The 15,871-nt window shown below is 44.1% G+C and overlaps 2 protein-coding genes across 5 annotated transcripts in view; one reads left to right on the plus strand and one right to left on the minus strand.

The window, feature by feature from the left end:
- The window catches only part of DOCK1 (dedicator of cytokinesis 1), a 525,941-nt gene that overhangs the window by 229,995 nt on the left and 280,075 nt on the right, over window positions 1–15,871 (plus strand). The gene's annotated exons all lie outside the window — the stretch shown is intronic.
- Window positions 1–15,871, minus strand: part of INSYN2A (inhibitory synaptic factor 2A) — a 58,520-nt gene that overhangs the window by 12,698 nt on the left and 29,951 nt on the right. For 2 of the 3 annotated variants that reach the window (XM_047073606.1, XM_047073607.1), the window contains exon 3: window positions 5,483–5,554. The exons of the other annotated variant lie outside the window; for it this stretch is intronic. In XM_047073606.1, coding sequence (XP_046929562.1) covers window positions 5,483–5,554 — 72 coding nt within the window. The remainder of the gene's footprint in view (window positions 1–5,482; window positions 5,555–15,871) is intronic. 3 annotated transcript variants of the gene reach the window in all.

A 15,871-nucleotide genomic window follows, 5' to 3' on the forward strand; every position in this document is an offset into this window, starting at 1 on the left:
AGGTGTGGGCAGTATCTTCCTAGAGGGTACAGTGGCCTCAGGTCTTGCAACTAATGGTGAGACTTCTAACACTTACAGGAAAAATTTAAATTCTGGTAGAGATGCTATGTAATGAATCTGGAATCAGCATCATTATTACCTTTTAAATCTTGCTTTCATTCCCAAAAGCCTCGGAATTGAGTTTGGCACATGCTATTTTCATAAAAATGTACAAATCTGAATTCAAGCCATTTTGTTGTGGTATTATTTTAGAAATTAACCACTTCAGTGAGGGAGGGAAATGGTGTGTTTCATTGTTCCTTCCTGAAACACAATCTGAACAAAAGGTGAATCATCAGGAGGGTGACTCAGCAGATTTGTCTGACTAGAGAATTACCAAGATAGGCTGGGTACAAAGGATTTTGAACTGCTTTTGAGCAAAGATTATATTAGTAATTTATCTCTAAAACATTTTCTGAAATGATTGCAGCGTATTGTGACAGGAAATACGGATGATTCGCCAGAAAAGTTTTGCTAAAGAAACCTGAAACTTGTATCTCTTTTAATCTTTGTTCATGCCGAGACGGTCTTTAATTAGAATTTCATAATTGGTCCAGATCACAATCCAGGGGATGTCATCTTAGGAAAAACTCTAATCATGTCAGCCACCTCCAAATCCCCAGTTATGGGAAATACTACTTCTGATGTTTGGGGTTTCAGTGGACTGGAGCGAGCAGGGCAATCAATTCGCTGCCTAAGAATGGTGGTTCGGCTGTGCATAAATCGATTTGCCAATGCAGGAACGGACATTCCTTGGGTGAGAAATGCCTTGTGACTGTCCACACTTCTCCTCCCATGGATACTTTCCGTGGAAGCTCGGACTCACTGCTGCTGTAAATCACTTGGAAATCCCCGACTCAACGAGCTTTCAGAGCCGGAAGGGACCTACCTGATCCCTTCGTGCTGTCCCACGTGATATAGAGATTTGTCGGACACCCCACCCAAGAGAGGGGGTCGGGGTTCCGCCCCGACCTCTGGGGCGCCCCGGTGCCTAAGCAGCAGGCTCTGGCAGGCTGACGTTGCCAACCTTTGGCTTGTGGTACTGGCATCTTCTCTCCCTGAAATTGCTTCAGGACCTTTTGTCCTTTTGATGTTTCTTCCAAGTCCTGTATATTTCCACGACAGACTTATTTTTTACAGAGAAATATGTACCGCTGCTTGTGGCAAAGGTACACATTTATTACAGGACCGTGTTGATGAAACTGCAGGCAGCCGGGTCTTGAACACGGCACCCTTTGCAGCTCCCCGGGCCAACTGCTACTGGAAACACGGTGGATTCTTATGCTGCTCAGAGAGGGGAATTGGGTTTCAAGTGCAAATGCAAGACAGGCGGGGTCAAATTCATTGACTTCCAGGGCTCTCTGCTTGCCAGGGAACAGGTATGACAAATTGCAACATGTGCATATGGCAGCTATGATGGCCCCTTGTGTTCTCCCAGTTCCTGGGATAACCGCAGTCTTTCGGCATTTAAAAGTTTCTTTAGTTTGAAACTCCTTTAACGTGTTCAATCTCGAGGTGCTCTAGGCATCCTATGGGAAAAGGCCAAGAAGAGTGGCCAGGATGGTGGTATGGGGACTCCTAGGAATATTCCCGAAGTCTAGGATCTGAGAGCTTGGAACCACCTGCAAGAACAACGCTTGGAACCAACTGCAAGGGCCTTGACCTTGAGCTAACTTGACCCTTGGCGACAGGACCCTGTCTCTATAGAGCAGTGTGCAGGAATTGAAGGAGGACTTGTTTGCAGGTTTCCTCGGTGAGAAGAAATGGACTTAAATCCTAAAGCCTAGGAAATCTGGGCACTCTCTCTGGCTCACTTTGGGCCTGTACTTCTGGGATGCTGTGGCTGTGTAATGCTGCGAGCTCCCCCAAACAGGTGCTTTCTCTTGCAAAAGGACTAACGAGTTCTGAATGCTGTTCCACCAAAGAAACCTCCATTCTTCATGAAGCATTTGACATTTGAGGATGAAGTCATAGGCCTGACTGAAAACTGAGACATCACCCGGCGAATTTCCCCTTGCTCCCCTTTCTTTTTGACAAAAGGGAACCCTGTGACAGGGAAGTTACGAATCAAGGTGTATCAACAACTGTCAGCCATCAGGGCAGACGCAGAGAGATGTCAGTCTTCCAAGAACCAGACCAGTATCTCCTTCATCCTGTTACATTAGTCCTTGGTAGTCAGACAGTATGATGGAAGCCACCTTCACGGCTGTCCTGGATTAACCACTGATGTGGTTCTGCCGTGACCTAACCACACGAGGCTGACACTCCTGGTGAACAGGCTTCTCTGTTCTCGCTCTGTAGCTGTGTGCTCACCAAGAGGATGTTGTGTTTGGATCTGTGCATGCCGTTGGTGCCCATCATTGAAATGATGTGACTTACTTGAATGTTACATAAACCAATGTAATAGAACTTAGTCAAAGAGAATTATTTCTGTGAGTTAGACGCTTTGGACAGAAGAAGGTGTTACCAAATATCAAGTGTGAAAAAGGTAGGGGCAAATCAGGATCTAGAAGCTTTCTGAAATCAGATTCCCTCACAAGATGGCTCATGGAAAATCCCTTGGAACGCTAGTGGGGTGCCCGCATTCACAGAAAACACCTGGGCTGCCTCTCAAAAGACTGGCATAACTTTCCACCAAGTAAATATAAGAGCTCCGTTTATAGGATTCAGATTAAATTAACAGGTTAAGCGTATGGTTTCCCTTTTGACTGGGTTTTCAATTAGTTGACCAGAAGTGAGCTTGCACTTTTACTATCTATGGAGCTCAGAACACTCTGGTCCAGTGTCAATAACCAGCATACAGAGCGTTTAAATTTTTTGTTGGCATATAACCTTGTGCAAGTTAGTCACAGTTAAATTTTAATGACTTCTAACGTAAAGGGGCAGGAAAATTGGGAACAGAGCTTGATGAGCTGTGTGTGTTCAGCGTGTCAGAGATATCAAGGTCCTCGTCTGGATTAACGGCTGGAAGGCTGACTTTATGAGTCCAGCTGAAGCGTTGTTGTTAGGCCTTCTAGGGTAGCTTCTGTGTGCGACACAAGCTTGGAGGTTGGGGAATTGTCACTCTGAAGGAGAGATTTTAAAATACTTTCCTGCACGAGATCTCTAAAATTCCCAATTTTCTGCTACCACCTCTTCAAGGATACTTGGCTCATTTAGAGAGAGGGCCGGTGGGGGGTTTGTGTGGCTCCTCCCATGCACCTGGGAGAGATGCACACCCCCAAGGGAAGGCCAGCCTTCCCTCGTGGTCACATCTCTTGACGAGAAGCTCTCTGTGAGTAAACATGCATTTTCCCATTTTTGTAGGAGGTAAGCACAGTGATCACAATGGCCCCGGTCCCTCTAACTGGCCAGTCTTTGCTCAATTACTCGCAATTTCCTGTGGTTCCGAGACCCTCAGAGTTCTTTCAGAAAGTGGGCCAGTAGCTGGTGTCCTGGGATTCCTGCAGAATGTTGGCTGAGCCAAGTCTAAATAGCAACCACTCAAAGCTAATTCCTGAAAAAAGACCAATTTCTGTCCTTCACAGGCTTGTTAAATCACTTTTAATATCACTTTTAATGTAAGTCACTTCTGGATTTAGAGCTAAATTTACTTAAATTACTTCAGTTACCCTGGAGAGTGTCCTAATAAATTCTTTTTTCAATCACCCACAAAATGTTAAATGGGTTTGTGTTCATGATGCTCACTCTGAACCTTCTCTGGAAATCTCTGCTCACTTCTGCTCTGTTGCGTTAAAAGACTGGGTGACCTGTAGCTCCCAGAGTAACGAAAGCCAAACGGGGAGGTTATATGCCAGGCGCTTTCGTTCTTCACTGCTTTTCCTAAGTTGTTTTACGTCAGAGTTACATCCCTTCGCTGGTGACCCTAAATTCTCTTCCATGATATGAATGTAGAGGAACTTCCCACTGACCAGACTCCTCTGATACGTAGCGGTCCCCGAGGACGTAATTTGCGATTTGTGCGAGTTCTTGACAAACAGAACTCGCCTGGGTGCTTGCTTTTCACCTTCCTCTTTGTTAATAGCTGAGGACAATCAGGCGGGCTGGCAGGCTGGGTGGGGGCTGCTGCAGGGTTGCAGGGTCCTGTGCCTTTTATGGACCTTAACCTGGCGATGGTTCCAGTAGGGTAGGCTTTGTCAAGCCTCGGAGCAACCGACGTCTTGGACCGGATAAATTTTTGTTGTGGGGCTGTCCTATGCTTTATCGGACGTTAGCAACATCCCTGGCCTCTACCCACTAGATGCCAGTGGCACCTCCCTAGTTATGACAGCTGAAAATGTCTCCCTCCAGACCTTGCCAGATGTCCCCTTGGAGGCAAAATTGCCCTTTGTTGAGAATTTCTGCAGTAAGGAATGTGCTAGTGTGACATCGGCGCGCATGTCTGCCTTGGGTTTCTTCTGCCTGGTCCCACAGAAGGTCACCAAGTGACTCAGCTCTGCTGTTAAAGAGGCTGAGTCCTGTCTGGAATGTTCTGCCCCGACTGGAGATATGTGCTGGGCCCAAGGTTGTGTGGACTCCAGCTTTTTGCTACACTGAAGACATTTATACCCTCTCTCTGTCTCCGCTTTTTTGAGGAGAGGATGGTAACTCTGAAGATCTTTCTGGAAGGTGTATTTGCTGGCGGGGGAGATGGGAGTTCTTTTACACATTTCTGGATATGTAACTATGCAGTTAGAATTGTTTTTGAGAAGTCAACTACAGTTGCCCTCCAAGCTTCATTTTACGCAATGAACTAAATCATAACATCTCTCACTCCTCTCTCACTTTGTGAAAATTACATTTCCGAGAAGAAAAAAGACCGTAACCTCTCTGAAGGTTGTGACTCTGTCTGAAAATCCTAAATTATCACGAGGAGCCTAACATGGTTTTTCCCTGTTGAAAGTTTCTGCTGCATTCTTGTTGAGGTGAGTAATCTAAATGAAGTTTAAATTAAGAAACATGGTGAACAGCTGCCGGGGTTCTAGACAGGGGGTTAAGTCCCGAGAGTTTCAAGTTCAACGGTCTCTGTGAGTTCCTAAGGAAACAAATTGCGCATTTGATGCAAGCGGCCTGGGTCCTTCTACGGTATTCCTAGCACATGCGGTGTGGGTTGCAGCCTTTGATCTATACCATCTGAAGGGCTTATATTTCAGAGCTTTCTGGAACACACCACAGTGCTCATGGCTATTGATTCCGAGGCAGCAGGCCATCAAACTTCTCTCCCCGTTTTCAAAACCACTAAGATGCATTTGCAAGACCAACGAGTTCAAGCTCTCCCTCATCCTGGGATCATAGACCTGGGGCTGAGGATGGAAAAGTAGCTTAGAACTGTGGTCAGGTAAGGCCCTTTACTCGGTGTCTCATACGATCATCCCAGCACGGCCCCCAATGATTCTTGCATTTGTGGGTAAACATCATTTGTCACTCGTAATAGAAAAGTGGGAGGAGGAGAACGTTAACATACCTATAGATAACACATGCACTGTTCCTGCATGTCTCACAATTAGCTGTGTCTTGCCCAGTCCGATATGAAAGCCTACAAGATAAGAACAGGAGAGCATTACAAGCGGTGGCTGGTGGTCGCTGGCTGTTAAAGAGCAGACACCTCACTCACACCAGATGCCTTCCCAATGCCGTCGCTCGTCATGGTAATGGAAACTGATTAATGTGTGTTTCCCATTTTGCTCCTGTCTGCATTTATCATACAAAACCAACGCGACGTCTACAGCGAAGATGATATGGAAAATAAATCCAGAATGTGAACATCAGCTACCGGGTGAAGGAGATAATCTGATTTTGTTAAAAGACAATCAGGGCACCTTTACGCTTATGGTGTTTTAAATGAACTTTGAGGGAAAACCGATGCCAGATACTCTGACTCCGTGGCTTAATTTTGCCCCGCGACCTCTCGGTCTGCTGGAGTACAGGTCTGCAAACTATAGTTGTCGGGTTGAATCCCATCCTTGGTCTGATTTTTGTCCAGCAAGCTAAGAAGGGATTTTACAATTTAAATGGTTGGGGGGGAGGGGGGGAGGAAGAAGAAGAATATTTGGAAACTGTGTAAATTAATGAAATTTAAATTACAGTGTCCATAAAGATTTTGACAGTAAAAACTAGTGAAAGTTTTTACATAATTATCTACAGAATATCTTCTGTTTTACTTCTTGATCTCCAGATTCCAGAATATTTATTCTCTGGCTCTGTAGAGAAAACAGTTTGCTCGGCCTTGTGGTCAAGTATGCTATGCTGCTGCCATGCCTTCCCACTGACCTTCTCTGGCTGTGAGGTCTATAAGTCCTATAAGTCGTTTGGTGGGGTTTTTTGTGTTTTGTTTTGCGTGGGGGGGTAGAGGGTGGGGCATTTGCTAACTCTTTTCCTCCTTACAAAAACAAAAACAAAAACCAAAAAAACAAGAACCTGAGAGTATTTTTTGGAGCATACTGTGGAAGGTTGAATAAACCACAAGGTTTGATAAGCAGGATTTTCTTGACCAGGCCTTCACTATTTCTTGGCTCAGTCGCCCCAAGAAACTAGCATAGGGGGTGCTTTGATGCTGCTTCCTCTAACAACTTCAGTTGACCTTTCTTCACTGATATTTTTAACAGCCAGGTGTAGGTTTTCCAAATATTACTTTGTACCCAGGGGCAAACGCGATAACCACAGTCTGTTAAATTTGTGGCAGAAGAAGAGCTTCCACCTGAATTGGCTTATGTACACTTAGGGGGTAAATTTACATTTAGAGAATCACTCAACATAGTAACAGTGTGCACAGGAGGTTTGCTGTCAACATCAGCAGTCAATATTTTTATCACCTTCACTATGTAAACTTCTCTTGTATGCATCATGGATTTTGAATCGAAAATAACTTTTGTTTTCCTCATTATATTTTGTGTTACATAAACATTTGACAAAAAGATTTTCCACTCAATGTCATGTTGTCTCAGTGAGCTTTGGTAAACTCAGGACTTGACCTTTGAATTCTGTGTATTTTTCTTATTAATCAAGTGACCATATTTGGCCCTAACGTGTTGCTGATCATTGCCTGTGACCCCACTGTATTTGGGCGACAATTGGAATCCTTGTGTGGCTGCATGTGCGTTGACTTGGTCCACCATCACTTTCTGTACAGGGCTTCTCTGGATTCCAACTTTTGGCTTAGTAGAGAGGAACAATCGAGAGCGTGTATGTACATCACACCCTCCCTATTGTCTTCACGAGACATGGCCACTTTCTTCCTTAGACTTGTCCTCTTGATGATAAACCCCAAGAGGACATTCCTCATGAACCTTCCCACCTGGTGCCAGATTTGTCAAATCCGTTCCAGGGTTCCCCTGTGTCATGACATTGACCTTCTGCATTCTTCCATGCCTTACGTATATGTAAAATGACTTTCTCTATTTGGCATATTCTACTAGAGCTTGCCCTAAGCTCATTTCTGACCAAGGTCATTCTGTACAGTATTGTGCACAACACTTGAGCCCATGTCCTAGCAGTGACATGGCGGGTGTGGCACTGTTAGCTTGGGTTGCAAATGACATCCTGTTCTGCTTTTGGGTTGCACTAGCATGTGCTAACCACCAACCAAGGCAGCTGTTTATAGATGCTAGTCATAGTCCAAAGTTTACATTTTTAAAAGAAAGCAGGCAAAATCAGGGACATTTCTTACCCCTTATGTGTGGGCACTCTTTCTTGGTTCTGAGGAAAATATGAATTCCAACCTTGTAGAACCTTCCTGTGTTAGACCCCAGGACAAGTCTCTATCAAGCATCATCAATACCAACACCCCTTACTTGCCAATATCATAGAATTCCCAAGTATCTCACGTTAGAGCCTTGAGTCTTCAAATTAATTATGCTATCCTCATTTTACAGAGGAGAATGCAGTAACATTTCAGGTCCAGGATCTCATTATTCTTGGACCCCAGTCTTCTGATTCTCTGTGACACATTCCTTCTACCTTGGGACTGGTATTCTGCCCTACGTGTAATTGGCAGGTTGGGATAGTCAGTGAATCCAGCAATGACAGGACAAGGGCAGTGGGTACCAAAAATGCACAAAAGGCCTCTCTTCAGGACCTTAGTGTTCTTCAGTTAGAAATTGCTTTTTTAAAGTACTTTTCTGAAAACACTATTCTTACCACCTCTAAAAAGTACACAATTTTTTTTTAACCCTGTTACAGTGAGTAAGCAAATAGTTATTAAGTGCCCATTAGGTGTTAGGCATTATTTGACTACTGAAGAGACATTTTTGAATAAGACAGAATCCTTGTCCTTACGAAGCTTGCAGTAGAGTGGCAGAGGCAGACAAAAAACAAACACACGGATGGATGGATGGATGGATGGATGGATGGATGAGTTGGGTGAGTTTTGATAATGCTCTGTATTAAGGAAGGGTTGTGAAGAGGTGACTTTAGCTAGCACACTGAGGGCATGGATTCTGAAATGGGACCTTAGTGATTAAAAAAAAAAAAAAAAGATGTCAGTCATCTGAAGGTCCAGGGCTGAGTGGTACAAACAGGAGGACTCTCCCAGGTAACATCCTGCAATGGGAATGATGTTGGCATGTTTGCATGACAGAAAAAAGGGCTAGTGTGGCTAGAACAGATGTTGCATATAGGAGTACAGGGAGATGAGATCAGACCATGTAAAATTGGAAACTCTTTGGACATTATTTTAAATGTAATGGAAAGCCATTCTAGAGTTTTTCTTCTAGCTGGTTGAAAGAGTGACTTGGAAAACACTTCCTCTTGACTAACTCTCACCCATGCCTCCAATATCACTTTAATTCAGTTTCCTTTCTCTTGCTTCCTTTATTACAACACAACCCATGTCACTCAATCATGAGACATAGTATGGTTTGGCTGATGTCTATTGATAAGCAAACGAGTCATCATGTCTACTTTACATGAAGACATATTTGTGGTCACTGGTTTTTAGCTAATTTAAAAGAAAGATGGTCAGTCATAGTTCCATTATGTCTGAGAGGTATTATCAGGCTCTCATTGCCATGAACTTTTCTTAGAGAGAGCCCTCAGTATGTTTCTAAGATTTTTTTTTAACCTTTCTTTTGTTTAAAGGATTCACGTGTTTGGAGTCCCTACAGGCAGTTTATAGAAACAGAGATCAATGAGAAATTAATTTGCGGATAAAATTTAATGTGTTGCCCTCGTGTCATGTGGTTTAAGTCATAGGCTGCCTCCAGCAGCTGATGTCAATCAAGGTATACCTGCTAAAATTTTATTAAGCATGCAGGTGTTTTCAGTAGAAGGCTTAAACTATGTAATCCATTGTGCTTATTGCTTTGATAATCCATCTAATTGTCCTTGGAGCTTCCAAGCTGTGGGGTTTGGCTTCACTGATAATTTTATGGTCACATTAATAATTGTGTTACAGCATCTGAATGAATGTGTTCTCCAAATATAGATGAAACAGATAAATTCTTTCTATAGGACAGAGAACACAAAGTGCTCTTATGGAATTTCCCTAATTTTTCCTTCTCACTTGGAAACAAGTCATAAAACCAATACTTGAAATGATTATCTTTTTAGATAGCCATTGCCATGAAGAGGGGCAGTCCAAAAATTTTGAACTACTGGACCAGATACTTCTGCATTGTCAGTAGGGCTAGAGATCTTTTGTGATTGTAAGTTTAGAGAAGAGAAAGATTGGGTTATTGATATAAAAGATTCAGAGAAAGAATGTCTTGATGAAAAATTACAAATTTTCTGTCTTGCAAGTTAACTGCTGTCTTTGTGAAGCTCTCTTTCCTTTTGTTTTGAGGAATTATACCTCATACAGGTTTATAATCCTATGCCTGTCACAATGCCGGTATGCTATTTGGTTAATATTAATTTGAACAAATAATACAGTCACTCTCTTGGTTCTCCTATTGGAGTTCAATAATAGACAAATCTAATGAAACAATTCCAACTAAGTGCAAAAAGCAAATGAAAAGTATACATTGTGCAAAGCTCTGGTCCCCACTTTTTCCCCAGCAGGAACCCCTTTGGACACTAATGATAAACATGCCCATTATAAACATGGATTTTCCATGCATTGATCTTTGTAGCATATACAGTTGTACCATTGTAGCTAGTTGCCATTTGTCAGTCCTTTTCTGGTCTTAACGGTATATGTAACTTGGAAAAACAAACATATCATTCAGCACCAAGGACAGTGCCAAGTACCAAGCTGCTGTCTTTGGTATTTTTTCTCTTCTGTTCCCTTGATTCTCTTGCCAGCCCCCACCCCCCACCCCCATCCCTCCAGCTCACAGTTCTAACTGAGGAACAAATTCCAGACCCTGGGACCTCTCCTCACTTGATACCCTTTTGACACTTCTGCGGTCAAGGAGGGCTTCACTGAAAGCTAAATGAGACTAGACATGAGTCATGAGATGATTAAGGATGGGAAGAGCATGGACATCGTGAAAACACACAGAGGAGGAGTTGCTCAAGATTTGCTAGAGCAGAAGGATGTGGACAAGCGCGTTTTACAAGGTGGTTTTGGCGGAGACCAGGTGGAGAGCCATTTCCACTTCTGCTTTGTGGATGTCTTTATAAGACCTTGCTCTACTTTAAAGGAAGTGAAATGACTGTTGTTTATAGAAGACAGTGTGGAACTCTAGTCGGGACACCTCATTCAGACACAACATTGGGGCCTCCTTTCTGGAGTGGCCTAGAATTCTCACGTTTAATTCTGTGGGCAATTCACCAGTTTCTCCAGCTACCTTAGGCTTCTTCTGCAGTAATCTGCTCCAATATTTAGTTGTCGTTTTCAAAGATTCTTGTAAATAGGGGCACCTGGGTGGCTCAGTCAGCTAAGCGTCCGACTTCAGCTCAGGTCGTGATGTCACATGCCCGTGGGTTCGAGCCCCACATCGGGCTCTGCGCTGACCGCTCGGAGCCTGGAGCCTGCTTCGGATTCTGTGTCTCTGTCTCTGTTTGCCCGTTCCCTCCTCATTCTCCCTCCCTCTCTCTCTCAAAAATAAACATTAAAAGTTAAAAATCCTGGGCATAAAAATATACTTTTGTATGCTTACATAAAAAGGAGAAAATTGGGGATGAATTTGGGGTTTGCAAGTCTCTGCTTATTCCTCTTGCGGATCAGTCACAAAAGACGTAAGGGAAAGTAGAGTGGACAACAATAGCAACAAAGAAGGTACGGTATGTGGCGGAAGTGGTGTGGAAGTTTTTATAACAAAGCCATGGGGATGATGAAGGACGAAGGATGGCTACCGGCATCAGCCTGAGCTATGTCCTTGGAGGCAGGGGCCCAAGAGCAGGAGTGGCAGTGACAGACAGCATGTGCTTTCTCGAGAATGCATCACAGGGAGATCTAAGATAGCAAGGCCCTAGGTGGTAGGAAAGGGTGCTGAGAAATGTCATAGAAAGGTCACCGAAAGCTTTCTTCCTGGCCACACATCCGAGCCGCTCTTAGTGTCTGAAAGACCTTGAAGATGACGCCCGAGAGTCAGGACTAACAACTCTGACCCTCCCCAGCCCCCAAATTAATTGGTTAAAAGGTCAGGAAAGGAAAAAAGAAATGTCTTTCACTGTGCCTGTTATCAGAAACAAAGTCCGACAACGTCATAAATGGTTGGCAAGTAGAAATTAATCCTGTGATATTCAGTAGTAATTACTAGCACTGGATTATTGGATTGGCTTTAACCATGCTGCTCCTATGGCCACATCCCCCGACATGATTTCCTCCATAAGATCTTCATGTCCCAATTGAAAATGTCCTTCTTTCACTCCTGGGTGACTGTGGGTGTTTTTTGACTTCAGAAAAGCGTTCTCCTCTCATCTAATGTCACAAGTGTGTCAGCATGAAGTGTGCTGTGGGCCTGTCCCACACGGTGCCCGTGATCCCGTTGCTAAATTGCTGGTCTTTTAAGTGGCATGGTGGTTTTCAGCAGGTTCGGAATTTCTAGCATGCAGGCAGATGGTGTCTTAGGTGATGCTAGACCCAGGGCACGATCCTTTCTTTGTGGTCTTCAAAACACATACGTTATGTAGGGTAATGGGTTGGTCCCTTTGAATGAACTCAGAGCTGTGTTTTAGGCCCTTAGCTAGAGATGGTGGTTGCTGTAAAAAGAAAATGGCATGATCTCTACTCTCAATGATAATTTTATGTACTTGTTTAATTTAGGCTTATTTTGATCCCTCGTGTTCTTCTGGCTTTCTCACTAGGTGCCAAAAAGTGTTTTCTCTACCTCATTCTAGCCCAGGTGTGTGCTCCAGCCATCCCTTCTTGATAACGCAGCCATCACTATGTCAGCATCTTAAAGGGCTTTTTCACTTAAGAGTCACATTAATTAGAGGCATAAATGGAAACCACAACCATTGTTGGGAGAAATTAAGTTTCAAAAAGTAGTCAAAGGCAGCTGTTTTCAGTGACCCCGCACTGTGTTTTAAGACCACCTCTGGCAGTGTTTTTGGCTTGTTCCCAAGGCTGAGTTCTCACTAGGAATTTGCCAGATTATGCTCCGGAAGTGCAGCCACTTCTTATATTAGCTGTTCAGCAGTGAAAGTGAATTTAACTTCCCATATATATCCATGTAAACTCAACTCTGCTTTATGCGCTGAAGCTATTAAATGCCAGGATTTGGTGGGGGGGCATCCACTTAAACTTTGCTAAACAATGCAAAGTCGATTGTCCTCACAAACCCCCAAGGCCATTCGTTGATCAATAGAAGGCAGAACCAGCTTTCCCTGGCGATGTTATGACCGGTTCCCTTTTCCCCAGAAACTGATGGGAGCTAGCTGCTAGCCAGTGGCAGTCCTGTGCTCACTAGTGGCCTGGGATCCCCATCCGGCTAAGCATTTTGTGTCCTTTAGAAAGTGAGGTTGTGTTTTAAAGAATGCGAAATAAGTGACTCCAAATCTTAGCGGGACCCCTGTGTCCCCCTGGGTGTCCAAAAGGGCTGGCTGGTCTGAAGCCTTCTTAGATTCTGCAGGAGCAGCCTACAACTGTGCCTCGGGTGCCTTCGGGCAGCCCCCTTACCTTTCCTCTGCCACAACCGCTACCATTCAGTATTGTCTCGGTGAGCTTCGTACTTTTCTTTGTTTGCCCAGCCCACAGCCTGCATGCCAGTCGCAGGAGATGTGGCAATAAACGTTTGTGGCTACATGGAATGAGGAATGGAAGAACACATCAGGGAATTAATTGGGAAGGTCACTTTGACTCTGTAGATCTATGAGGGTTGGCTTGATCGCAGGTCCAGTGAAGTTTAGCGGCTCGTACCTGATGTGTAAATAAAAAAACTCAGTTTTCTGTTCAGTATCTTGAATATGGTATAGGGCAGACTACATTAGAATTGCTTTGGTATAATTACTGAATTATTTGTGTTTTCAGAATTCTAACTAGCAGTCATTGCTTATTATATAACCCTGGTTTCTTTCCTTTCCTGCCCTTTTGCCTGTAGATATTAGGTCAGGCAATAAGGCCAATCCCATTAACTACTGGTTTCCTCTGTTCATCTAGGACTTCTCTTTTGGAGAAAATAGCTCTTATTGACATTGAAGTACATCAAACTTCTTCTCCGTATAGCCTCATGTGATCCTCCTGAATGTGAATGTGCATGTTCCAAACAAACCCTGTATAAAAAATAGAGTTGTCCTGGCTGACTCCCCTAAGGGAGATCTATTTTTGGGCTTTCATGTTAGAACGGAGAAGGAATATCCTATTACCAACACGATGGTTAGACTTTGTAGCCCTCTTCAGTTGAGCCTCAGTACAGCTGAAAAAAAGTTTGAGGGCTAGCCTGGGAACCCTAACACCATCTATAATTTTGGCTTGTTGCAAAGTGTGCTGAGAGCAAACAAATTAATTAGAAATGATGGTTTACAGTCCATTCATAGATTGAAGTAGTTCTTTCTTCCTCCCGTTTGTCTTCACCTTGATTTTTTTCTACTGGAGGGTAGAGTTCTCAAAGTTGCTATTAATCTATTCTCCCAGAGCCAGGAATTGAGATGTTGACCCTTAAAGAACTAGCCCCACATGCAAGCCCCGAGTCACCTTATTAGACACATCGGTAGTCCTGGTGATCTCCTCTTCATGTTCTAGTTATGAGACCTTAAAAGACTTGGCTCTAGATTAGCCAGAACAACCGACTCGCTTTCAGCACGGTTGCACGTGATGTGCACAGTTCATCAGATGCTGTCTGAGCGCCAGCTTGGTGCATGGCTTTTTTCTGAGGAGCAGTTGCCTGGGTGAATAAAACATAGTCCTTGCCCTCAAGACACTTCAAGTCTCAAGGACACGTGTTTCCACTGTGAAGGAGCTGCTTGTATGGTGACCAAGTAGAGTTGTAGAACTTTGAGAAATCCCACTATTTCTGGAGACAGTTTCTGTGCTCACTGAAACGTACATCCTTGTTCTGGCCCAGATGCTCTGTTCCCTCACAGACAGCACATCTTCTGGCAAATTCCCAGCACCCTGTGGGGCCGCAGACCATTTTTCAGTGGATTTTGATGATGTGATCAGGTGTCTCTGTCCCCGGTGACTGAGAGCATCTTGGGGGCCACGGGTTCAAGTTCCCAATCCTGGCCCAGTGCTCTCCATGGAGCAGGGTGAGGTATACATCATAAATATCTGTTTCTTTCATGACTCCTCAAAATGGGCATGAGATCTCTCTTCTCTGCTTTTGGCATTTCCACAAGACTCACCGCTGTTGAACAGGCCACACGTTTTAGTTCTTAGTTTGCTTTCAGTCTGTATCCCCCATGATAATGTCAGCACCATGAGGGCAGGGACTTTGGTCTGTTTGTTCCCTGATGGACATTCGTGGCTCACATCGGTGTGTGAAGTGTAGTGGAGGCTCAAGAAATATTTTTTGAATAATGAATGAGAAAACGAGTGAATGAAGGAGTGAATGAATGAGTGAATGAATGAATGAATGAATGAAGCATCTGTGTGAGTACCCTGCTGGGTTAACTGACATCAGACACTTGTGCTTCTGGAATGGAAACTAGGACGGTCTGCTTTGCGATGTTCCCAGCTGGATCAGGTGAGAACATCTGTCTCCAAGTATTAACGTTATCCCATCTTAAATTTCTCCAGCAAGTGGAAAAGGTCAGTCATCTTCTGCTTCCCACACCCAAGTATTAAAATATGTGGCTCAGTCCGCACCTCAGCCAGCCCCCTCCTCGTCCCTGGGAAATGTCATTCCTTTATCCCAGAAGCAACCCTGGAGAACAAGTTTCAGTGAGAAACAAACACCTTCTTAATAATGAATGCCGTTGCTTTCTTTATAGGGTGTTGACACATTAAATTTTATTGGCCTGGCAGCTCCCCAAATGTGGTGACTCCATAATTCCCGGGGGGCTCTGGCTCTTAGGGAAGCTCGTCATGCTTGTTTTTGTTATAAAGCAAAGCAAAATGGTGGTCAGCGGAAGAGCATGGCTGCTCGTGCAACACGTCAAGCACGTGCGGGTCCGTGGGAGCCAGCTGCTGTCCCTTGCCCTCTGCCTCACCTCCAGCAGTGCTTCCTGTTGTCTTTGTGTCTCCCTGTGGCTCTGCCTCAACTCCCTGCTTGCTTCCCTTGACACAGAGCCGGGCACGATAAGCAATCAGAATATATTATTATTATTGCACATACGTTATTATTACTGTCAGATTCGGACAGAGACAGACACCGAGATAAACACTATTATTAGAGCAGAACTTCCCTCTTGAGAGTTTTAAAATCACTTTTCCCTAATATAAAATCATAATAGGCAGGAATTGGAGAAGATAGTAATTATCATTTTGTGTGTGGACTGGCTGGTGATGTTACCAACAGGGCAAAGCTTGCGTCTTCTTTCATACGTCCCTAAGTTGCAAAATGAGAGCCGTGGTGAGAAACAAGTCACT

The sequence above is a fragment of the Lynx rufus genome, unplaced genomic scaffold, assembly GCF_022079265.1.
Source record: "Lynx rufus isolate CCGP_SWC_20201006 ecotype Redwood Valley unplaced genomic scaffold, mLynRuf1.p SCAF_11, whole genome shotgun sequence".
NCBI lineage: Eukaryota > Metazoa > Chordata > Mammalia > Carnivora > Felidae > Lynx > Lynx rufus.